At 39.2% G+C, this 25,748-nt stretch overlaps 1 protein-coding gene across 7 annotated transcripts in view; it reads right to left on the bottom strand.

Moving 5' to 3' along the window:
• PDE4DIP (phosphodiesterase 4D interacting protein) overlaps positions 1-25,748 on the bottom strand; it is a 122,854-nt gene that overhangs the window by 29,796 nt on the left and 67,310 nt on the right. For 4 of the 7 annotated variants that reach the window (XM_067467689.1, XM_067467685.1, XM_067467687.1 and 1 more), the window contains 16 exons: positions 23,896-24,015; positions 19,874-19,993; positions 19,518-19,610; positions 18,123-18,338; positions 17,437-17,595; positions 16,455-16,568; positions 16,087-16,224; positions 14,845-15,024; positions 14,300-14,494; positions 11,688-11,831; positions 10,019-10,091; positions 9,206-9,297; positions 8,447-8,563; positions 6,491-6,628; positions 5,508-5,620; positions 4,008-4,135 (listed from right to left, as the gene is read on the bottom strand). In XM_067467689.1, coding sequence (XP_067323790.1) covers positions 4,008-4,135; positions 5,508-5,620; positions 6,491-6,628; positions 8,447-8,563; positions 9,206-9,297; positions 10,019-10,091; positions 11,688-11,831; positions 14,300-14,494; positions 14,845-15,024; positions 16,087-16,224; positions 16,455-16,568; positions 17,437-17,595; positions 18,123-18,338; positions 19,518-19,610; positions 19,874-19,993; positions 23,896-24,015 — 2,140 coding nt within the window. Of the gene's footprint in view, positions 1-3,688; positions 4,136-5,507; positions 5,621-6,490; positions 6,629-8,446; positions 8,564-9,205; positions 9,298-10,018; positions 10,092-11,687; positions 11,832-14,299; positions 14,495-14,844; positions 15,025-16,086; positions 16,225-16,454; positions 16,569-17,436; positions 17,596-18,122; positions 18,339-19,517; positions 19,611-19,873; positions 19,994-23,895; positions 24,016-25,748 lie in introns of those variants that run through there. The other 3 variants (XM_067467690.1, XM_067467691.1, XM_067467686.1) reach the window with 2 other exon arrangements.

The following is a 25,748-nucleotide window of genomic DNA, read 5'->3' as shown; positions in this document are numbered from 1 at the left end:
ACAAGGCCTGATCTTGCACAAAGGCCCCTTGCCCACCTCGCGCTTTTGCCATTTGGCGAGGGCGCGGGGTGGCATAATATATTTACTTTACGAGGGAAGGCTTCTAGCATGTACTTTGAACTTGAATGACAGAATAGTCAAATGGATATGGAGTAGATAAAATTTTCAACATATTTGTATTTTAGTCCACTGTAAACTAGGTCAATTGTGAAATATCTACTAATAGGAATATATTACACAATAAATAAAAATCAAGAAAAAACTAGAATGCCTAGAAGCTGGCATGGTTCCTGGTGAGCCTTATTGAGAAAGATATTCAAATACACAGGACATCACAATTGAGAAGACTCTTGACTTCTTATAGTAGGATTGGTGCAAGGATAAATGGAATTGACAAAACTATTTATGAATTCTTGGAATGAGGGGTAAACAACATTTTTGTGTAGTTAAATACAATACAAAATGAAAAGATCTGTTCTCTGGTGCCTTCTAGAAAGCAACCACTTCATCTTCTCTACAGCCTTTGACAATCTGGTGCTTCCCAAGATGTTTCAGACCACACATCTTATTATTCACTGGCTACATTCAAAAGAGGAAATGGGAGTCTGAAATACCAGGTTGAGAAAGGATGTTTTAGCAGGAGACCAAAAACCAAAAAACTCCATGAACAGCTGATTTATGAAGTTTCCACTCTAATGTGTTGAATCAGTAGCCACCTAGGTGGTCTCAGGCCCATCATGAATTCCCAAAATTGGAATATTGATTCTGATGAGTAAGTTTTCTTGTTGCTTTCATAGTAATAGAGTACTGGTAGTGCTAGAAACACAATAATTTGTGAATTAGTCCCCAGCCTAAATTACAACATTAAAATAACTGTCTCGCTAGGGATCAAAGACGTCTTCAGCATTGGCCAGTCAGGCACAAGTAGAAATTCAAAAGCAGACTAGGAAAGCAAGAAATTTTCATCACCTAGAATCAGGCAGTCAGAGGTGTGTATTGCTTTTGTATATAACATTTATCTTACATAACTAGCAAATTCTTTATTTTAAAACTAAGTTATGTTTTAAAATTCCACCACACAGCTGTGAATGTTGCACATTATGAGTTGGCGCCAACAAACAGCAAAGCGTTATGAACCCAAATATGGCATGCAAAGACGTATTGGCTTACCTGCTTGCGAAGCCTGAAGCAAAGATTTTTAGTATATATAAATGGCTCTCTCCAGATGCATACACATGCAAAACATGTAAAAAAAAACCTATGCCATTTTCAAATCTCATACAGACATCCGGTTTGATGTATGTCTATGGATTCTTCAAGTGGGCAAGAGGTCATTATGCTTTCTGACTTACTGATGAGTGGCTGTCAGGGATCTGTTCTCAAAAACAACAGCTCAGCCCTTGAAGTCAAGCTTGGGAGCAGAAGATGCCATATGAATCTGGAATTTTCTGTGTTGATTTATACCAAGAAAAAAAGACCAATATTGCTACCAAAGTCTTTCTTTTAATATTGTTGGTATAATGTGACAAAAATAGGCTTACTCAAGGAATATCAAGTAGGCACTATATTGATGCAAACTACATATAAAGATTTGATATTCTAAAGGGTGACCTGTGTCCTTCTCCGAAAGTTGAGACTGCAACTTCCAGTCTTAATCCTGTAGTTTTGAATTCTAAACCTTACCAATTTGAGAACACTATTCAAAATCATCACTGTTTCATATGGTGTTTTAAAATACGGAATCACCATCAGAATGATTTTTGCATACTGCATTTTGCTATTTATCAGATTTGCATGCTTCTATTCATCTTGTCATGGGCAATCACTTGTGGCTGAGTATGAGGTAGAGACTTGAGGTGGATCCAGAACTGACTGTGAAGATCTATCCTGGATTGTCATGGTCTTTCACTGATTGGAGACACTGATTTCTATGTGGAAGGTGGCCATGACAAAGGTTTGCCTGACACACCTTCCTCTCTTTCGTCCTGTTTTCGTGCCTCTTCAAAATCCATGGCACCATTGGTAGTAGCTGACCTCCAGTTCCAACACTTGAGTGCCAGTTCTCTGTTTATACCTCATTGTTTTGGTTAGCTTTCAGCCCATCTTTAAATCTCTTCTGTTGTCCATTAACACTGCGTCTCATTTTTAAGTTGATAATAAAGTAACTGCTTAGGGAGAGTGATTGGACAACATGGCCAGTCCAGCAAAGTTAATGGCAGAGGATCATTTGTGTTGGTGGCTTTGCTTCTTCCAGAAAGCTGACGTTTGTCTGTCTGCTGTCTTCCCAAGAGATTTGCCGGATTTATTCGAAGGTAATGGTGATGGAATCTTTCTAGAAATTGAGAGTGATGTTTGTGGATAATAGGTGGAAGGGCAATCCCTTAATAAACAAGTATCTTGGTATCTTTACAAATGTCCTGCTTCTTGAACTTTCTCTGCTTCATTCAAAAAATGCTGTACTAGTAGAGCTCAAAGTGTTGTGTTTCAGCATTCATGTCAACTTTTGTGGAGAGGCAGCTGCCAAGGTAGTGGATAGTCAACATTTTATAGCATTACACCATTAAGCTGTAATTCTGGCACTGCAGAAGGATTGGTTTGTGCCTGCTGGTAGAGCACATTCATCTTCTCAATTTTAGGTGACAGACCATTAAGAACTGTTCAGCAGTAGAACTCTCTGCCTCAGAGTAAATGGGAGCTTTTTTGAAGGCTTTTAAAGAGGCTGGATGGCCATCGGTTGGGGGTACTTTGTGGTTTCCTGCATGGCAGGAGGTTGGGCTAGATGTCCCATGTAGTCTCTTTTAACTGTGATTTTATGATTCCATGCCAAGCCTTTCATATGCTTCTGCGAAGGTGCTTAAGGTGGCTTGAAGGTCTTCCTCTGAATGAACAGATTGCATTCTCATCAACATATTGGAGTTCTATAACAGAAGCTGTTGTTACCTTACTTTTGGCTTTCCAATATATGATTTCCACACCAGTGGTAAGCTTCCCAGCAACAAGGTGTAGAATCACAGCTTTTATTCACCAGTATATATAATCATTCTGAATCCTGTACTGCATTTACTTGGATTTTGATGGCCATATTGTTCTTTTTTTCTCTTATAGCAAATACATGTCCATTCCTCAAACAATGTAAATAAACCAACACAGAAAATATAAGTATCATATGGTTAATTATACTCATCTAAGTGAGCGAATTTGAAAATTAGTTAGCCCAGTAATTTTTAAATTTAGTCTTAACTCCTGCATTAGGCTAAATTCACACAACCTTCTGCTTGTAGGTAGGCTAATGCAGAATAAAGTGACCTGGTTGCAACAGATCTTTTACTCTGTGTAAAATATTGGCCATTCTGCTTTGTTCTCTCAATTTACTGCTATGCTACTTGTAGCAGAATGGACAATATTTTACAAAGCAGGAGTCTAAATTTCATTGTTGAGGCATTACTCATCACTGGAGGATTGCTCGAAATTGGAAAGAGGAAATATGCAACTCCTCCGAGATGAGTTATCAACATTAAACTATGCTTAGATGTGCTGTTTTGAGGAGGGCTTTATCTGAGCTTCATGGAGAAAACATGGAGTGAGAGGAAGCTCAATAAAGCAAAACAGTAACACTGACCACTTCCCAAGAGTTATAAATATATGTGTAATGCATGGCACAGAACAATTAACACAGATTCTGAAGGAATGGGGGTGCGGAGAATCTTTATTTCACCAAATTTGAGAAGGGGGAGAAAAGGAAAGTACTGGATGAGGGAGAAACTAGAAAGGGATATAAGATGATGAGATCTATTTACATCCTCCCGGGAATGATCACGTCAGGAATGTGAATGGAACACAAGTGGCTAGCACAGAATGCCATTTCCAGCAAGAACTGATCAGCCCTCCCAGCGTCAAGGCAGGCTTATTCGGTTAGTGATCAGCTTCCATCCTGCACCAGGGGTAGTGTGAAGCCAGAGCTCAGAAGGCATGCTTGGGCAGGACTGTCACACGCTCCGGTTCCCCACCTCCAATGCCATGCAATGACTCCAGCCTGCTCAGGCGCTCCAGGCTTCTTCCAAGGGCCTCTTCCAACTGCCTACGGAGGGCCTGGACCTCCTCCAGCTCCACCTGCAGAATGTGTTCGGGTCCAGAGCTAATGAGGTCGTGGAAAAGGGAAGGTGGATTGAAAGAAGTTTATACAATTATCAACATCTATACATCACTCAAAACACTCTTAGCCTGAATCCTTTAAACCATATGTGTTAAAATTCAAGGCCTGTGGGCCAAATCTAGACCATCATGTCATTTTATGTGGCCCTCCAAATGCTGGACTACAACTCCTGTATTTATCATCAGTACATATGAGCAGAGCTGATGGGAGGTGCGACACAGGATGTGGAACAATGGCTTCAAACTACAAGAAAGGAGATTCCACCTGAACATTAGGAAGAATTTCCTAACTGTGAGAGCTGTTCAGCAGTGGAACTCTCTGCCCTCGACTGTGGTGGAGGCTCCTTCTTTCGAGGCTTTTAAACAGAGTCAGGATAGTCATCTGTTGGGGGTGCTTTGAATGTGATCTTCCTGCTTCTTGGCAGGGGGTTGGACTTGAGGGACCATGAGGTCTCTTCCAACTCTATAATTCTATCTGGAAGGCTGCAGTTTGTTCTGTTTAGTTAAGAGAGTGGAGTTTGGATTTAGATAAAAGGCTTGTAGATACGTTTGACTTTAAAATGTCCATAAACCTTCCCCTCCACCTCTGCTGATGGGCTACAATTCTGATTATCCCCAGATATCAATAAGAATGGGAGTTGCCATTCAGTAACATCTGGGAACCCAGATTTAGTAAATAGGCTGACGTGGTCCTTGATGGAAATTGAGTTTGACACGCTTGCTTTAAACTACACCAATAATCCAAGTAAAGGCCTTTCCTGCCACTCCCTCTTGGTCTTCCTCTCTGTGGCACATGAAAGCCTGGTAAATTGTGGATACAAAAGAGAAGAAAATGGAACACTACTTAAGAGTATGGGTTTGTTTATGACACCATAAAAATGCCAGAGAGCAAGGAGGAAATACTACGATTAAAAAGGCTTGGCATCATAGTGGACGAAGCGACAGCTCCCTGTGGTCAAATCGACTAACCTCCAGGATCTGAAGTGAAAGAACTGCTGAATGGCCTCTATCTGTCTGTATGTCTTGTATGTAAAAAATGGCACTGAATGTTTGCCTTGTATGTGTGCATTGTGATCCGCCTTGAGTCCCTTTCGGGGTGAGAAGGGCGGAATATAAATACTGTAAATAAATAAACAAACAAAGAGCATTTTCTCCTAAGAGCACTGGTTTAATACACTGGTCTATAAATCTTATAGATTACTTAGCATGTAACAAGAGAAGAAGAGATTAGGGAAACCTCAGTAAGAGGAAGCTTTATTGCTTTTCAACTTTAGGAAAATACAAGGGAAACCCAAACTCTGTATGCAAGATGCCCTGGTATTACCTGTAGCTAGTGGGCAGGGGGGATTCCTCACCTGACAGAATGAGCACGAAGCTTAACCAAACTGCTGTAGAGTTGCTTTTCTGTTTTCAGGGTTTCATTCAGTTGACTCCTCTCTGAAACCAGGCCCTCCAGCGCCAACAACAGCTACAAGGTAAACATTCTCCTTCAATTTATGGCTACGTGTGGAATTTGCTGCTCAATAGAGGTCAAGAAGAAATGCTCATACCCCAAGGCAGTTTAGAGCCTACTTTTTTTCAACATGGCCTAAGTTGTATCACTTTAGATTAATAAAAAAATGCCTCACATTGATTCAATTCCAGCTGTAAGCTCAAATGCAGGTAGACCACATCACAAAACACTATGTAACACAATTTTTGATCCTAGGTTATACATGTTGGTTCTATCATAAAGACATGGAAAAAGTTTATTAGACTGCAAAAAACTTGTTTCTGCGATCTGCACAAAAGGTTAAAAATGGCATATGACAAGTTAAAAATAGCAGCCACAAAAACAAAGTTTCTGGAGAATTAACAACTACTTTCAAAGTAAGTCCTGCGCAATTAAACAGGAAATAACACTTTCTAACTTAAGCTTGATTGAGCATATGAGGAGTGTCAGAGGGAGCTGGGTATGTTTTGCTTGGAGAAGAATAAGTTAAGAGGGGACATGACAGCCATGCTAAAATGCCTTAAAGGATGTCACACTGAACTGGTGGCAAGTTTGTTTTCTCCTGCCATGGAGATTAGGAGCAATGGATTCAAATAGCTGGAAAAAAGATTTCACTTAAACATTAGGAAGAGCATCCTGACAGGAAGAGCTGTACAGCAGTGAAATATGCTGCTGCCTCAGAGTACAGGGGAGTCTCCTTCCCTGGAGACTTTCACCTAGATGATGGATGCTCATCTGTTGGGAGTGCTTTGTGTTTTCCTGCATGGCAGGGTGTTAGGTTAGATGGCTCTTGTGGTCTCTTCCAGTTTTTATGATTCTATATCATGAAGAAATGTTCTGTCATACCTGCAATTTCTTGTTTCCTGGGTCTTCCTGTCCTTGCAATTCTACACTGGTTATCTTTTCCTGAAGCATTAAAACCTCCTGGGTAAGTCGCTCAATGGCTGGCATTTCTTCAGGGTCAACCAGCTGCATTTGCAAGTCCTGGGAGTCAAGGAAATTATGACATGAGAAACGCTTGTGAAATACCAAAGATTTGCCATATGAAGGACTTGAGTAACATACAGTTTTGGGGATCTGAAACCCCAATGCAGGCTTTATCTATATATATGGACAAAAGTCAAAGTACGTTTACATGTTTGTTGGATGGTTTGCAATCTGTATCACAAAGGCTTGATGGATCTTGACTAAACTTGTCCCACATGCCCTTTATTATCTAACAAGTAACAGATGGGATTAAACTACAAAAACAAGCCCTCACAAGTGCATAGGTGAGGGGGAGAAAAGGAACAAAATGGATTGGCTGTTGCTAGGTGAAGAATTGGCTGTGGTTAGGTGAAGTGGCCCTCTGTGACATCACTGGGAAAGGGAGTGAAGGGGCTAGGTGACATGTGTATGAGGGGAAGGGAGGGAAGAAGCGTAGAGGAAGAAAGGGAAGGAAGAAGGAATTAAGGAAGGGAGAGAAGACAGGAGGGAAGGAGAAAGGAATGGAAGAAAGAAGGGAAGAAGGAAGGGAGCAAAAGACAGGAAGAGAAAGGAAAGAAAGATCTGGGGTGAAGGTATATGAGAGAAACCAAGGGAAGAAGAAAATAAGGGAGGAAAAGAGAAGAGAAGAGGTATGAGGAAAATGGAGGAAGGCAAGAAAGGGTCACAAAGCTAGCCTGCTCAAAGACAGTTGTCAGTATGTTGCCATTGAGGCCTTCTTAGAGCTGGAGAAGAGAGAAAATTGGGGGGGGGGGGGGGGAGTGGTTCTAACTACACCTGGACAATGCCAGGTAATAACATTATAGCATTGGGATTAAATACAGAGCAAGCCAGTTATGTTTATAAAGAATCTATATATTCATGTAACTGTTTGCTATCCAAAGGCATTGAATAGTTGCCATAGGTAAAACTGCCTTGAGTCCCCTTTGGGACAGAGAAAGGCGGGATGCAAATAGAGTAAATAAATAAATGTATAGATCGAAAATACAACCCACAAAAACCTGGATTGAGATATTCACAAGTCAGTGTAAGTACTCTATCGTATATTTTATATTAAAAAGGAAGCATCCCCTTCCCCAAGAATAGTGAAATATAAAAGCTTAGTCCATCCTGGGATAACCTAAAAGAAGCATCAACTCCTTCTACTTGAGGCTGCATTGGTGCTTTGATTCTCCATGGAATGAGAGTCATATCAAAATTCGTAACTGAGACTGACTTATGTATATATGGTACAATCTGGTATTAGAAACACTTGGCTTCCTACTTTCTGCAGTAGATATATTAAACACTAGAGGGCTCACACTCCTATCTGCAGGGAAAATAATAATAATAATAATAATAATAATAATAATAATAATAATAAAAAACTTTATTTATACCCCCGCCACCATCTCCCCAACGGGAACTCAGGGCAGCTTACATGAGGCCAAGGTCAACAATGCATTACAGTAAAATAAACCAAAACACAAAACAGCAACACAATAAAGTAAATAAATCATAAGAATTCATTAAACAGTATAAAACAAAGGGAATTGCTTTTTTATTGTGTCAGAAGCAACTTCAAAAATTGCAAGTTGCTTCTGGTGTGAGAGAATTGGTCATCCGCAGAGACGTTGCCCAGGCGATGCCCGGATGTCTTACTCTGTTGCAGAAGGCTTCTGTCATGTCCCCACATGGGAAGCTGGAGCTGACAGATTGGAGCTCAACCTGTCTTGCGGGTTCAAACTGCGAACCGTTAGGTCAGCAGTTCAGCCTGTGCAAAGGTTTAATCCATTGCACCACTGTGGCTGACCAGAAACTATTGTTTAACAAACATACCTTTATGAATTCTTCTTTTATCTGGATGCTTCTAGTAAGTGCTTCAACATCTGAAGCCTGAATCTGCAGCTCTTTTTTCTGGGAGTCTACCACAGATTGAAGAGCAGAGAGTTCCAACTATGGAGAAAGAAAACAAACATGCATCACTATGATCACAGGGAGGTGGCTGCAGAGAAGGAAAGGAGAACTGCTTCTCATGCTGATTTCTATGCCGCCCATTTTTTTCTCTATGGGATGTTGAGGCTGCATGACAAAGTATCTAAAGAAGATCCCAGCACAGTTTTTCTTGGGCATGGTGATCCCATTGTAAAAGAATGTATTAGTCATACAGGCCTCATGAAGAGGGAAAAGCACTCGTTAAGGCAAAAAACCCCCAAAACAAATAAATCTTCCGTTATGAGTGCCACGTAAGCTGTTAAGATTCAAGACCTCAAAAAACAGAACACACATCAGTGATCTTCTGCCCTTGATAGGAAGAACTGGGGAAACAAGAACCTTCCTGCCTAAAGAATATTATTTATTTATTTCAGATATTTGTACACCGCCCTTCTCAACCCTTAGAATAAAACAGATCTTGGAATCATCCAAACACACAAAGCCAAATGCTAAGTGAACCACCATGCCATTTCTGCTGAACACTAGAAGAGAAATAGAAGAGATACCAGATCTGTAACCTGGCCCATGGCATTCTTCCCCATGCCAAGAAGGAACCCTGAACTATGCCATGTTGGAAGCAGTCTCAGATATTTCAGGACTTACTCTGCTTTCCCTCTCTTTTTGTGTTAACAGCTCAAGCTTCTCTTTAGCATTAATGAGTTCCTTTTGAAGCCCAAGAGTTGTCTCCAGAACACCTGAAGGGAAAGTAAACACAATTTTAGGTTGGTATTACACACATCCATGGTCACACTGATCTTTCTATGTAGCTGACCTAGAAAAGTTTGCCCCAAGCCGTCTACTAAGGATTCACCTCTCTTCTTTAAAGATTCCCATACTAAACTCAATTAATTTTAAGAGATTTCCCTATAAAAATGTTGAGAACTTTACTGCTTCCATCTTTTGGGTGTGTTTAGCCCCATTCTATGACTGTCTGAACATCTCTTATCTCCAACCATGGTCAGGAAGTAGGAATGAAGAAAAAAATGACATTTTGGAGCCCCTTCCCATCTCAGAAATGGACCAGAAATTTATCATTATCAAAGATACTGAAAATTGGCAGTCACACTATCCTTTTCCTGGTATTGGTGATCTACCAGAAATCAAATATGTTTCAAGGTTTGCTATTTGGGGAAAAAAATGAATATATTCTAGCAATGGATGGTTGCATGCATGGAAGCCGAAAGTTTGGATATGGAGGGTTGGTTATTATTTTATGCAAATGGCTTCCTCCAATAAATAAAGAGAATAATTAAAGATTCTGTTATATATATTTTTTAAAAATAACCTAATCCAGCCTTCTCATGGATATTTTCCTCACATCCATGTGGAAGACTTCTTCATGAGAAAGTGGCTTCCAGCAACCAAATGTATGTGCATGTGGACTTTGTGAATCATAATGCATACAAACCAACCAACCTTTTCCCATCTTGGGTCCATCATTTTCCTTCTCAGAGACTATGGTATTGCTTAAACTTCCTTGCGTCAGTGCCTAAGGACATAAATAGACATGCAATTTACTAATACAGTATGATTTTTGAAGGGAGGAATTGAATTTCCAAGTCCAGGGCAAATTGGATGATAATTGCAACCTGGAGTAGGAATCCTCAAACTTTTTAAGCAGAGGGTTGCTTTACGGTCCTTCAGGCTATTGGGGGACCAAAATAATAATAATAATAATAATAATAATAATAATAGTGGTCATCAGCACACTGGGTGCCGTGCCAAAAGATCTCAGCCGGCATTTGGAAACAATAAACATCGACAAAATCATGATCTATCAATTGCAAAAGGCCACCTTACTTGGATCTGCGCGCATCATTCGAAAATACATCACACAGTCCTAGACGCTTGGAAAGTGTTCGACTTGTGATTTTGTGATACGAAATCCAGCATATAGATCTCGTTTGCTGTGACATACTGTGCTTTTGTGTCAATAATAATAATAATAATAAATACAACAGCCAGCAGAGTGATCTTGTTTGCTGTGGACTCATCTTGTTGTGTTTCAAATAATAATAATAATAATAATAATAATAATAATAATAATAATAATATCATCTTTATTTATAGGCCGCCCTATCTCCCGAGGGGGACTCAGGGCGGCTTCCAGACAAAAAAGGCAAACATTCAATGCCTTGGTGATAAACAAACACATAAGTCAAAAACAATGCGAGTTAACATTATTATAAACTCATAAGTTACTAAACAAGCACAAAGCTCATAAAAACCAACAACACCACAATGCATAATATGAGTAAAATAATTTTAAGATGATCTATAGCAGCTTGCAGGGTCAAGAAAAAAATTGCTAATTTGAAAAAAAAACATGAACTGATTCCTATGCACACAGCACATATTTGTAGGGGGAAAAAATATGTAAGAACATTAAACTATTTAAAATGAAGAACAAATTTAACCAACATAAATGTACCCTGGAAGCTTTTGAAACAGAGGCAGGATGGCCATCTTTCAGGGATACTTTGATTGTGCTTTTCCTGCATATCAGGGGATTGGAATAGATGGTCCATGTGGTCTCTTCCGAACTCTGTGATTGTACCAGTATTTGAATGGGAAGTGTGGCTGATGAAAGTCAACTTAATTGGGATTGTTGTTGTTGTCACGTGCCTTCAAATCATTTCAGACTCAGGGCAACCCTAAGCCTAATGTTTAGGACGGCGGCTGTGTAAAGGACCTTGGAGGGCCGCATTCAGCCCATGGGCCTTAGTTGGGAACCCCTGACCTAGAGTAATCTGGCAGAATGGCTGATGGTCCCGCTCATCTGAGAAATCCTGATATTACGCCTCCATCTCAATAGTACACTCCTCAAGGAAATGGAAGACTTTGGGACACTATTCGTAATAGATTTTGCCTCAACACATCTGATGCAATCTTTTTTGCTACAGTATAAAATCACATCAGGATTTGTAAAACAAATTGTGCTGGGGGGCTCCTTCCCTAACTTGCATCACAATCCCAATATATTTCCATGAAAATATTTTTCATTATTACGTTTCTGTAGAAGGCCTTCTGCCATGTGAACCAGCCCATGCTACTAGGATACTTTCTCAGAGACAAACGTTCTTACTTCAACAGACTCCTCTTTTTGTATGAGCTGGACACAGGAAGCATTCATTTTTGGTGGGAAAGTTTGGCTCATCAGTTGCTGACGAAGAGTTTGCAGTTCACAACTTCTTTCTTTTAGAGCTTGTACCATCTTCTTAGAAGATATCTAATGAGGCAAAAAGTAGAAAATAATAAACTACTGGCACGCATACGTTTCAAGATATATGACCATAAGATTTAGATGGCTGATCAATCGAAACCCCATCTAATTGTGGTGTGCAAGTTTATGTATGTCTTTTCAATGTGGCAGGCATGTGTAAAAATGCACATGTCTGAGACAAAAATGTGAAAGGCTACACAAACCAGCATCTCCAAATTTTAAAATAAGAACAGTCATAACCCTGCTTCAAAAAGCCCCCTCCCAGAAGGCTTGTTGAAAAAGGAAAGATTAGCTGCTTGCCCATCAAAAGAATACTGGTTATGGGAAGCCAGACTTGGCCATGGTAGTCCACACTTGTTACATCCTGAATAGACTACTGCAACATGCTCTACGTGAGGTTGCCTTTGAAGACTGTTCAGAAGCTCCAAATGGTCCAACAGGCAGCAGCCAGATTTCTCACCGGAGCAGGGTACAGAGAGCATACAACTCCTCTGTTACATCAGCTTCACTGGCTGCCAGTCTGCTATCAAGCACAATTTAAATTTCTGGCTTTAGCCTATAAAGCCCTAAACAGTTCTGGCTTAGCTTATCTATCCGAACATATCTCCCTCTATGAACCATTGTGGAGATGAAGATTTTCTGGGAAGGCCCTGCTCTCGGTCCCACCTCCTTCGCACGCACAGTTGGTGGGGATGAGAAACAGGGACTTCTCAGTGGTGGTCCCTCAGCTATGGAACTCCCTCACCAGTGATATTCAATCAGCTCCTCCCCTTTTAGCCTTCAGGAAGAAAGTTAAAACACGGCTATGGGACCAAGCTTTTGGAGATTAACTGCAGTGGAATAAATGAACAAAGATTCTGTGCAATGACATTTTGAAATGGCCTTGGACTATGACATTGGATTATGTGATTTTAATAATTGATGTAACTGTTATGAAGTGTTTTAATTCTCTGTTTTAATGTAGATGTTTTTACCAATTGTATGTTTTTAAGGCACTGAATTGTTGCTGATATATGAAGCCACTCTGAGTCCCCCTCGGCGTTAGGAAGGGCAGGGTACAAATATGGTAAACAAACAAACAAACAAACAATAATAATAATAATAATGGGACCATGTGTATTTCTTTGGCAATACACTGCAGTCTTGAAGCAACTCAAGCAAAGTCTTGATCTTCATGCTCACTTGCCACACTTCCAGATGAAAAAGAGGCAAAGAACAATTCAAAAGTGAATTTCTTGTCCTCCTCAATATTTTTAATTAACATTTTTGACAATAAAACATACAAAAAGAAAAGCAACAATACTTATGTAAGTGCATTGATATAGCCAGATTTAGACAATTATTTTACATCTCTTCCTATAACTCTAACTCTAACTCTATAACATAAATTACTTTAAAAAGTGGATTTCTAGCTTTTATTGGTTCCTCCAGAATTTAGGCCGGAGGTTTAGAACAGCTGGTAAATCACCAGCAACCATAAGATCTGTCAACCGAAAGGTTGCAACTTCGAAGCCCTGGGTCGGCGTGTGTGGTCGATTGTCAGCCTTGCTCACTGTTTACCTAAGCAGTTGAAAACAGCATTAGCAGTAATTACAGAAATTAGGTACCACTAGAAGCGGAGGAGGTGTTTTACGACACCATAAAGAAGATCAGAAAATGCTGGGTGACCAAAAAGGAAGGAGGAAGTCCTGACGGCTCTTAGTCATAGAGAATAGAGCAACAGCACCCCTGTGGCTGGACACTGAGTCGACAACACCTCCTTTCTGTTCTGTCTGTCTGTGTATTGTCTATACAAAGTGGCATTGAATGTTTGCCGTGTATGTGTGCTGTGATCCATGCTGAGTCCCCTTCGGGGTGAGAAGGGCGGAATATAAATAAAGTGTTGTTGTTGTTGTTATTATTATTATTATTAAATTTAATATTTTTTCTTCCACTTTATATCCAAAAAATTGTTTGCTGTTTGTTTTAATATTTTAAAGTGAATACCTCAACATTGTATGCCTCCAGACCTGTGCATAAAGTCTTTTCTCAAAAGTTAATTTCAAGGGCTTGGCAGATGTATATTTTTTTTGAGAAAACCCTTAAAGAAAAGTTACTTAGAAAATGTATACCAGAAATAAAACTGGACACCAGCACAGATGCTATGTTACTATCTGTTTTGCACCCAACAAAGCATATAATGCACTAACATTATTCTGAAATAACTAGGGGGTGCCCAATCATGACCATATCCATCTGCTTGAGGGTAAGTCGCCTTGGTTCTCCAGGAAAAGAGCTGAAATCAAGACTAACAAATTTTAAAAAATGATTTTAAAGGGAAAGTGCAGTCTTTTGAAGAATACAACAAACACCTATTCCCAGATCAGCAAAACCCCTGAGCAATACTAAACAATACTATCCATGACTTGTTTGCACTGAACTTCACTGGAGCAGCTAAGAACAGTGAGAATCAACTGAGCTGCTCCTGCACTTACATGACTCTGCTGTTCTCTGCTGCTCACTGCCTGAAGCAACTCCTGAAGTTCAGTCACTTGTTCTACAGTCTGCAAGCTCTTGTCATGGAGGAGTTCCTCAATTATCTTCTCTTTTTTGTGAAGGCGAAAGTACAGCTCTTCCACTGTGTCTCTCTGCCCGGGCGCCAGCTTGCACAGCAGTGTTGCTGAGAGGACCTAAGGGAGGACAAAGATAAGGAGGAAGGAAGAAAACAGGATTTACATCTCCACAGATCTGAAGGCTTTACTGCTGACACAGCTGCAAAACAGAAGTAGCAGATTTTTTGTACTTCAATCTATTGGGGATCTTGGCCCAGTACCAGCACCATTTATGGCAATGCATCATGGTTAATTGTGGAAATGGCCACTTTCTGTTTCTATTTTGGCAACTGTATCAGAGATGCCTTGGTTATACACACCAAATAAGTTGAGTCCAGAGGCAGCAGCTAGTGAGACCAATTGGGCAATAGCTTCAGTGCCTCCCACATATTATCATCCTAATGCAGAAGCCAAACCACAATCCTTACTTCTACTTCCTTGTTCCTGTCATGCAGAGCTGTCTGCAGTTGTTGGATAATTCCTCCTTGCTCTGACTGCCATCTCCGTGATTTTGCTTCAATCTCTTCTTTCAGCCACTGCAAATTTTGATAGGTTGCCAAGAGATGCTCAAGTTCCAGGTCCTTGGCTTTCAGCATGTTCTCCAAGTCCTAACAGGACAAAAAGTAGACAGGAAACCAATCAACTTGGAAAATGGAAAAAGGTTTTACATTTCCTGAAGAAATTAAACTGTTTTGAGAGCTGGTCAACTAGATGCTGATAAAGCTTTGGAAGAGACTGAGGTTTACGTGGATGGTATCTTCAGCCAAAAGGACAAATTTGAACTGTCTGGGGTAGTTTGCTACTGTCAAGGGGAGAAGATGAACAGTGTGGGATATTGGGGAATTTTTTTTGGAGCAATCTGTTGAAATCAAGTGATTTAATATTAGACAGAAGAGGGTATTTCTGGAGAGCTTTGTCAGGACCAAAGTTGTTCACATCAAAGAAGAAAATATGCTTTTAGAACAGCCCTAAAACCTACAACAACCCAGTGATTCTGGTCATGAAAGCCTTTGACAATACATTTCAGTATAGTTTATATTTCCTCCAAAATATAAACTACAGGTTATATTTTGGGGGTTAGTGAAGGAACAGGCCTGTCAAACAAGACACCAAGATTTTTTTGTTGAGCTGTGTAATAAGAAGAGATATTTGCACGTTCAGAAAAAGATTGAAAGCTGACTTTATAGATGGAAGAATTGAGATTTTTATTAGGATATATTTCCTGTGAAATAGATGTAGATGTCTTTGATTAAGTATGTCAGTGGATACAAATTATTTAGACCAATAGTGTGATTTGACAAAATCACTAACCCTTTGTTGACTTTTTATGGAAATTAACAACGTTTTAACAAGTTTTGATTCTGAGTAGTAGTAGTAGATTTTATACCAAGAGGACACCAGCTATTAGGTGGGAGGGATATTCATTGTTTATAGTATATGTTTAAACAATGGCTGAAAATAAAATGAGGTCACTTTTATCTTTCTGCCTTTTCTCCTAATTCCTTTTCTCTCTATTTACATTCTTGTTCTTTCTTTTTTGCTTATGTATACTTTTTAATACACTTGAAAATCTGCTATATATCTGCTATATATACACACCACCACAACAACAAGTAGGAAGTCATGGCAGACAGAAAGGATAAAACAAGCATTATCCTGTTGTGACCTACCTGGATGGTAACCTTGTTACCAGAAAGAACCTGATGCAGCCTTTCCAGATCCTGCTCTCGCTCTTTCATAGACAAACGAAGTTGGTGCAGTTCTTGTTCTCTGTCTTCAAGGACACTGAACTTTTCATCTACTGCTCGCTACAATAGAAAACATCCATATAGGGAGTTCCAGACAGCCACAAAGGCAAACAACCTTCACACTTCATATGCCCAAGTTTTTCTCATAATTATTTGTATTTCCCCTCCTTTCCCCAATTTAAAGTGCCAGACAGGAGAAAAAAAGAGCATAGTTGCGTTGATATAAGTTAGCATAATCCCTCATCAAACAACCACAACAACAGAATTTTGCTGAACATCTCAGTCAGTACCTCCAAGGCAGCATCTCTGTCTTTAATTCGTTGTTGTAACCGCTGCACCATTTTATCAGCAGATGTGGAGTTGCTATCCCTCTTTTGGAGATATAATAGGAGTTCCTTAGATTCCTAGAAAATATATCAGCACCACCACAATGTAACAAAACAGTCAAAGGTCATTAAATAAACTTCAGAGAAAAGACACAATTTTGCTAGGACACAATGTTAACCTGAAACAGTAACAGAAGTGCAGTCATTTGTGGTGCTTGTTACTGTGCAAGTACCTCTCTTATACCTTTGATCTGGTGAATGGGGAGCTTGTCAATTTTTGCCAAGCTGGTTAACACATTTTAGACATTTATTCTGGTATCAAATACCATCTATACACCATCTCATACTCCCCCCCCCCCTCTGAAGTCCTTAAAGTCAACCTTAAACCTTTCATTCATTTTCTTCCGCTGATCCACCTGAATATTATGTCCAGTATTCTAAACCCACTTAATCATAAATTATTCATCATTTTAATCTTCCATTTCCAGCAGTAACCTATACATTTCAGCAATTGAAGGTTTATTACCCCCCCCCCCCCCGCCCTTTTTCAGGGTAGAGAAAGGCAGGATACAAATAGAGTAAATAAATAAATAAATAAGATTAGCATTGAAAGTTATAAACCTTCAATTACAAACTTTTAACTATTTCAATAGCTTCAATCCCTTCTTTAGACTCTACCAGCAGTGTTACTATCAACATAGCCTCTTACCACACTGGAGAACACAATCCCACACACCATAGAAAATTAGCTAGCAGAATTACCAGGATCCAGGACCATCAGCCCAATGACTGATGTAGCTCCAGTTTGGGTGACGGTTTGAGGGGAAGGGAACCTTCTAATGAAAGCTTTTTCCTGTACACACTCCACACATAAAACACACCTGAAATCCAGGGTGGTTTTATTGTACTCAGGGCCTGTAAGCCCATCACTATCTCTATATCTCACCTGGATAAGCTGTTCTTTGAAAGTCAGTTTGTGATTCAAATGCTTAATTTTCTGCTCTTGTTGCTCCATCTCCAATGAGGTGTTCCTCTCCCAAGTAGAATATTCCCAGTTCTTGGTTTGCAATTCTGTTTTTAATTGCTGAACAGTGGCACACAACTCCTGAAAAGCAAGATGCAATTTTCATTAGCTGGTCAAGTTCTGGGAACCCACCAAAAGCTCTCTGGGATGCTCAGAAAGAACTGCAGCTATAATGGAAGATACAGTATTGATTCACAAATCTGTTCACACTACCTGCATCTAGCCAGTTTGGCCACATTGTCACAATCTGAACACAGTGATTCATTATTTGGCTGTTAGCCCTGATGGCGTGTAAAATGATAGTAATCTACAATGTAGATGCACACACTCTGGTCCTTAAAATAAGATATACATATCAGTAAATGTACCAGAGATACCCAAGTGAAATGTGAAGTTCGGTTGTCCAACTCTATTTGAATATTAGCATTTCTACATGTGAAAAGGGTTCAACACAGGCATGGGTAAGCTTCAACCCTCCGGGTGTTTTGGACTTCAACTCCAACAATTCTTAACAGCCTGCCGGCTGTTAAGAAATTGTGGGAGTTGAAGTCAGAAACACCTGGAGGGGCCAAGTTTGCTCATGCCTGGCTTGACAGCTCCTTCTATACCTTATTGTGTTTCCAGGCCTCCTCCTTCTGTTGCTGCTCTTCTTGTAACATTGTCTCTAGTAACTGTGTGGTCTTTTTTGCTTCGAGCAACTGACGATCTTTTTGCTGCTGAGTTCTCTTCAACCGCTGCACTTCCAACTGAGTTGAAAAAAGCGTGTTCTGAACAGTAAGAAGCCCTATTTGCTGTTGCTGCAATGTGGAAGAACCCTCAGGGATCTAACAAGATATAGAAACAGAGAACAAGAACATGCTTACACTGAGAAAACACTGATCAGTAAAAAGTTCTGAAAAATACATTCTGGGAATATCACAAGTCATTCATGTTCACTTAGGTTTCCATCACTTTATCAGATAATTACGATATTTCATGATGTAATAGTTGACACTAAGTAATAGTTGCACCATCTTTTTTGAGTGGCAAAATTGGTATTTTTGTGTTCCTCGCATAATAGTCACAGGGTCATTTGGGGCTGGTTCCTCCTTCCTTCCTTCGAGACAAGGCAGCTTGAAAACCTTAAATGGGGGTCTCTGGAATTCAAATCTTCCATCCTTCCTCCAAAGAGCTCCATTTCAGATTTTGTAAATTGCCTTGCCTTTGGAAGAAAGAAGGGAGGGAGGGGGAATCTTATTTCTTCCTTTCTTTGAGGTAAGACAGCTTAAAACAAACAAACAAACAAACAGTGATGGTTTGGGGTGGATCATCCTCCCTTCTCCTCCAAGGCAGTTTTTTAAATAAAGAAAACAGAGACTGGAGAATCAAGTGCAGATTTTTTTTTTCAAAGTGTGAATATTATGTAATGAAATATGTTAATATAGCTTTCTAGAACATAAAAATATAGGCCAGATGATTTTGATCGCTTCCCGATCTGGTTGATTTATGGTTTGGTCATTTTCAACATGGTGGCTTCCACCACTCTCTCAGCAGTAGTACTGGCCTCCTAACTTTCATTGAACACTTGCCACACCTTTGTCTTACAGCCTTTGATAGGCAGGCCCATATATATTCTCCAATCTTCTTATGGACTCTAAATCACTTTACTATTCTATCTGCACACCATAACTCTGCACTTTAAGCAAAGAATACATATTTTTATTATTTATTATTATTTATTTACCACATTTATATCCCATCCTTCTCACCCCGAAGGGGACTCAGGGTGGCTCACAACAAAGGCACAAAGTATGGCATTCTCTTTATCAGCATTCTCCTGCTTCAAAAATGCAAAAAAAAAAATCATTGTAGTGGTTGGGTTTGATATCTTTTTGCAATCCAATGGGGGCTTTCTATGTGTGTATGCCTGTGTAAGAGAGAACTAATTTGTTTGTAATGTTCTAAACATCAGAACATATTTAAAAACTGAGATAGGGCAAGAAATATTCAAGTAACATCCATACCTGCAATTGTCCAAGCTGGCTTCTATGTAGCATGTCCTGCAGCTTGGTTATTGTCTCATTCTGCTCACCAATTATATCGTTTAGTTGTTGACACTACAGGATTAAGTAATTTAAAATTAGCAAGTGAACTAGAAACAGGTTGCACAAGCTCTCTTTTGTCTAACTGTCAGGATATAATCTCGACTAAAAGTCTAGTATTCTAGCAATACAACATTTTCAGTGTCGCTTTTATCTGGAAGCAAATTCACGATGCTTAGAAAACATAATATGCTGTGCTAAGCAACAAAGGAGTTTGCTCTTCAGTGACCACTTCCATATCAGCATTAATTGCACAAGGCTATGGTAACATTACAAACCTCATTTTCTTTGCTCTTCAAGGTCTCATTCAAATGCTGGATTTTGTGACCCTGCATCTGGGATGAATGCTGAACAGACCTCAGTTCAAAAGTCATCTCATCCAGTTTTTCTTGTAGCTGCTGAAAGCCATAAATACATGTTTTTTTAAAAATTAGGCCATGCATATGCCAATAATGTTATTTTGACTTTTCATTATATATTGAGTAATACTCAATAACAGCAATACATATTTATGTGACTCCTTACTTTTAAAGTAATTTTTGCATCCATGCTTCATATTTTAGGGGACTTTTGGATTACTTTTTTACTATTTCAGTTTTTCTTCTATGTAACTTTGTAACCCCATACTTGCAGAGTTAAATGTACAGGGTGTTTCAAAATGATGGATCCAATTTCAAAGCTGTATATTTCATGATGGCAACATGTTACAATGACATAAAAAGGTAACAATTTAATGAATTGTCATATTATCAAGTTTTATGGACCATTTCGAACCAAAAAACAAATCTTAAAAAATAACAGTGAAAATGGAGAATATCTCATTAGACCTCACGTTGTGAGTTGCCATCTTACAAATGACTGAGGTGAGGGACTGTTTGTGGTCTAAGAGAGGCAAATAGTGGTAATCATTTGAAAGTCCATGCCCCACCTTTTCAAGTGGTAAGGGTTGCATTCAAGGGTGCTTCATATAGCAAATTAAATTTTGGTCCATCTTTTTGAAACACTTTTGTGTTTTTCAGCTCCAAATAGACTGCTCCTCTAATTTCCTCAATTGTGTTAGCATTTTATTTATTTTACTGTCACAACAATCAGAATACTCGAGTACAGTTAGTCCCCAAGATATGAACAAGAGAAGTTCTGGAGGTTTGTCCTTAAGTTGAATTTGTATGTAAGTTGGAACTGGTATATTTTACAAATCTAATTCCAGCCAAGTCTCTCTCTCTCTGTGTATACACACACAAACTTTGGATAGCATAGGGAAGGGTTAACACCCCTGTGGTGTTTGTTTTGCTGTCTGTGTCCTTGTTCAGAAGATTTCACCTCTCTTTCTGTCCCTACAATAATTGGATTTTGAAAAAATTGGCTTGTTATGGAAACAAGGATTGGTGATAAAGCTTCCCATGATAACATTTTCAGGAGTGAATTTCCCTTCTAAGAGTCAGATTTCTATCACTTCCTGTTGTTTCATCCCCATTCTGTAGTGTGAGTTGTATGCATGTTGGATGTTTGTAACTCGGGGACTGCCTGTACACTCAATAAAGTGATCTCCAGGAATGTGTCAAAGACAAGAATACAGATGGGAGATAAGGTGGGTTTCTCTAGGTTTTAGGAGTGATGAGGGAGCAGCAGCACATTTCACTCTACTGTATGAAGCTAAGAGGCAGTTTCTGATTATAAGAACATACAAGAATAGAAACTACTGAAGAAATGAAGAACTCTGGATTTTTCACTGTTGTATCAATGGATTATTATCTTCTGTATCTATAATATATCCATTCGTGCATGTATGCTTTCAGTGGTGAAAACTAGGGCAAGCCCAAGATACCTTTAGCTTGCTCTTATGCTTGGCTGAGTGCATTCTTTTACTACCAGCCTTGACATATCTCCATGTGAACAGTACTGTTGACATGTTTGGTTTTGCACATTTCTTATTAAGAAAATAAAGAAATGGACAGAGAAGACTATCATGAGATGAAATGCATATAAACCACACACCATTATATTTAGTATTTATTTATTTAAAACTTTTATATCCCCGTCTTCTCTACCTCCGTAGAGGGACTCAGACTGGCTTATATGATAGTTCTTCACTGAGAACTGACAGATGACATAAAAACATTGCCTTGTTTTGCTTTCAAAGGTCAGAAATGACAGATGGAGAAAACAGAAAAATTCTTCTTGTATAACTAAGCCTTTGTGCATAATGACACAGGTTGAGCATCCATACCCAGAATTCCAAAATCTAAAACTGTCTGCACAGGCGGCTGAGATAGTGACACCTTTGCTTTCTGGCTGTTCAGTGTATGTTAACTTTTAATTTCAAAATATTGTATAAAATTACTAGGTTCTTGTGGGTTTTTTGGGCTATAGGGCCATGTTCTAGAGGCATTTCTCCTGACGTTTCGCCTGCATCTATGGCAAGCATCCTCAGAGGTAGTGAGGTGTTGTATAAAATTACCTGTAGGGTATGTGTATAAGATGTACAGGAAACACCAATTAATTTTGTTTTTAAACTTTGATTCCATCTCTAAGATATCTCATTATATACATATATGGTAATGCAGTATTCTAAATCTGAAAAAGTCCAAATCACTTCTGGTCTCAAGCATTTCGGATAAGGGATATTCAATCTGTTTATGGCTGAACTGCTACATTTCTTTATCTTCCAGTCTGAAGCTTATAGAGCAGTGGTTCTCAACCTTCCTAATGCCATGACCCCTTAATACAGTCCCTCATGTTGTGATGACCCCCAACCATAACATTGTTTTTGTTGCTACTTCATAACAGTCATTTTACTACTGTTATAAATCATAATGCAAGATGTATTTTCATTCACTGGACCAAACTGGGCACAAATACCCAATGCACCTACTTGTAAATGCTAGTGGGGTTTGATTTTGTAGTGGGGAGGATTGATTTTGTAATTTGAGAGTTGTAGTTGCTGGGATTTATAGTTTACCTATAATCAAAAGCATTCTGAACTCCACCAGCGATGGATTTGAACCTAATTTGCCACACAGAACTCCCATGACCAACGGAAAATGCTGGAAGGGTTTGGTGGGTATTGACCTTGAGTTTGGGAGTTGTAATTCACCTATATCCAGAGAGCACTGTGGACTCACACAATGGTGGATCTGGACCAAACTTGGCACAAATACTCAATATGCGCAAATCTGAACACTGGTGGAGCTTGGGGAAAATAGACCTTGACTTTTGAGAGTTGTAGTTGCTGGGTTTTATAGTTGATTACAATCAAAGAACATTCTGAACTCCACCAACGATAAAATTGGCTCAAACTTCCTATATGGAATCCTCATGACCATCAGAAAATACTGTGTTTTTCTGATGGTCTTTGGTGACTCCTCTGACACCCCTTCGCGACCCCCTCAGGGGTCCCGACCCCCAGGTTGAGAAACGCTGTTATAGAGGGTGAGGCAGCATAACTTCCTTTTTTCAAAACTTGATAAAACCCATTGTATGAATCAGAATTTTTTTTTATAATGTAGGCCCATACCTAAAGTTTTGTTTTACGTAGTTTTGAAGATCAAATTAGGTAGGTGACGTCCCCCATTCTCCATACACCGAGTAAACCAATTTGTGGCATTTGTTGTGACTCTTGCCAGCATAGCAGGTGTTATGTTGGCAATTTCTTCCTGGATGTTGGTCTTCAAATCTTGTAGGGTCCTTGGACAGTTCACATAAACACAGGATTACAAAAAGCCCCATAGAAACAAATCACAAGGGGCCAAATCTGGAGAGCGGGTCGGCCACTCCAAATCCACTCGAAAAGTAGGCCTCAATGGCAAAAGCACACTCCTCACTGTTGCAACGCATGATGGTGACTGAACTGTGACAGGACAAAACTTTATACTCCTGCCTCTCGAAAGAGACCACTAGCGCTCCACTACATCTTCAACCGACGGAATGTTGCGCATTTTAAAAAAGGAAGTTATGCTGCCTCATCCTGAATATAACAGAGGTGAAGAATTATGTCAATTAAAATAACATTATTAAACGGGACTTGAGATTCAGTTTTGGCATAAACTGGAACTGGCATCTGAACTTTGAAACTAACAGTTCTTTAGTAAATTTCTAATGTGCACACATGCTGACCTACACACCTTTCAGCATGCACCAATTGAAAGGCTTACACATCTTGTTACAAACAGCTGAAATCTGGGGATTGCTGCAGGAAGGGTATACATGTGTGTTTTGTGTACGTGTAAATTTCTCATATCCTCCAATGAAATAGGTGTTCTTTGCTGCAACCAGCGGAAGGAAAATGGTAATCCTGAATTACCTTGTTGGTAGCATTTAAACAGTTGATTTTCTCCACCACTTCTGAGTTATTCAATTCAGACGGTTGTTCACCCAGCAATACGTCAGACTGAGCCAGCTTCAGCTGATCCTCATACAAATTCTGGTGAAAATAAGACAGAATGCCTTTGTTAAACAGGGAAGAGCAGGATTCTAATCCCCAGTGAATCACGAGGTACCAAGTTTTTCTTAGCAAGTCGCAATCCTTTCCTATTTTACAGGACTGTTGTGAGAAGAGACACAATGTGCACACAGAGCAAAAGTGGTTTACAAATTGCTGTCGGAGACTTTAGTAGTAGACTATAGGACAGCTGGTGGAGCCCAAACTGAATTAGGTAGTCTGTTTAAACGAGTGCACTTAAGCACAATGAGAAATGACTCAGAATGAACTGTAGACCTCCAGACCATCTTAACTAATAACAGATGTAACAACTGAGACACAATGTAGGCTATCACTCTAACATTGTCATTTTTCTGCTGTATGATCTGTAACATTTTTGCCTGATGCGGAAGCAAGTGAAGTTTCATAAGATTTCATGATTCATTTTGTGTTTTTCAGTTGGATTGACCAAGGTTTACTCTTTTGTGCGTTTGTTCTGTTTCAGTGTGTCCAACTCCTTAGCTTCAAACTGGTTTATTTAAAATTGGGATTTACATAATCACATCCATATTTTTTTTTACAAATCAAATTAATCTGGGGAAAAAGATGCCAGAGTCCGCATTATACCTACTTTGGAAGCTAGTAAAATGGGAAGAAATTAGTATGTAAAGGGACACAAATTAATATGTGAATGCAACCATTTACTGTTGATATATAATTAATAATAATAATAATAATAATAATAAATAAACAAAGTCTGGATAATTGATGTTGCAATCCCAGGTGACAGCAGGATTGAAGAGAAACAACTGGAAAAGCTGACACGATATGAGGATTTAAAGATTGAACTGCAAATACTCTGGCGCAAGCCAGTCAAGGTGGTCCCAGTGGTGATAGGCACACTGGGTGCAGTGCCTAAAGACCATGGCCTGCACTTAAACACAATTGGCACTGACAAAATTACCATCTGCTAGCTGCAGAAGGCTACCTTACTGGGATCTGCATGCATTCTTCACCAATACATCACACAGTCGTAGACACTTGGAAAGTGTCCGACGTGTGATCCAATACAACAGCCAGCAGAGTGATCTTGTCTGCTGTGGACTCACCTTGTTGTGTTTTGAATAAATAAATAAATAAATAAATAATAATAATAGAATGCTAATGTTGGGAGATATCTTCATTTAAGGTATATTGACATATTAATATTAATAATAGGGTGCTATAAGGTGTCATATTTCTGTCACATTCTAGGGGTAGAAGGCAATCTTTCAACCATTACATTTCAAGCAAATTTACTCCATTGGAACATTTCTGATTTTTTTTCACTTGCGGCTTTTAGAATGTGAAAATAAGAACAATTTCCCAATAAAAATACTTTCTGTTCTGCAGTGTCATGGTTAAAGTCATCACTCTGTCTGCAGGCAATATTTTGTTGCCATGGAAAATAAGTGTTTGAGTAGCACAGGACAGACAAAAGTGCCTATTCAGTCAAACACATTTGATGTGAGTACTCCAGACAGAAAATTAAAACAGTCACTTTGAAAGCCAATGCATTAAAAAGTAGACTGTTTTTCTTTCTTTCTTGGAGTACTCACACAAATATTTAATGTTCTGCCCTGTCTTCCTACCCTTCAGTTCCATCACCCATTTTGTCCCAAATATGGATTCACTTGTTTTTCTTACGCATCATTTTTACTACCATCCAATGAAAGAAAGGGTTTTTTAATCTATAA

The sequence above is a fragment of the Anolis sagrei genome, chromosome 4 (assembly GCF_037176765.1).
Source record: "Anolis sagrei isolate rAnoSag1 chromosome 4, rAnoSag1.mat, whole genome shotgun sequence".
Lineage (NCBI taxonomy): Eukaryota > Metazoa > Chordata > Lepidosauria > Squamata > Dactyloidae > Anolis > Anolis sagrei.
Note: the sequence above shows the minus strand (reverse complement) of the source record. Positions and strands in the feature narration are given on the sequence as shown.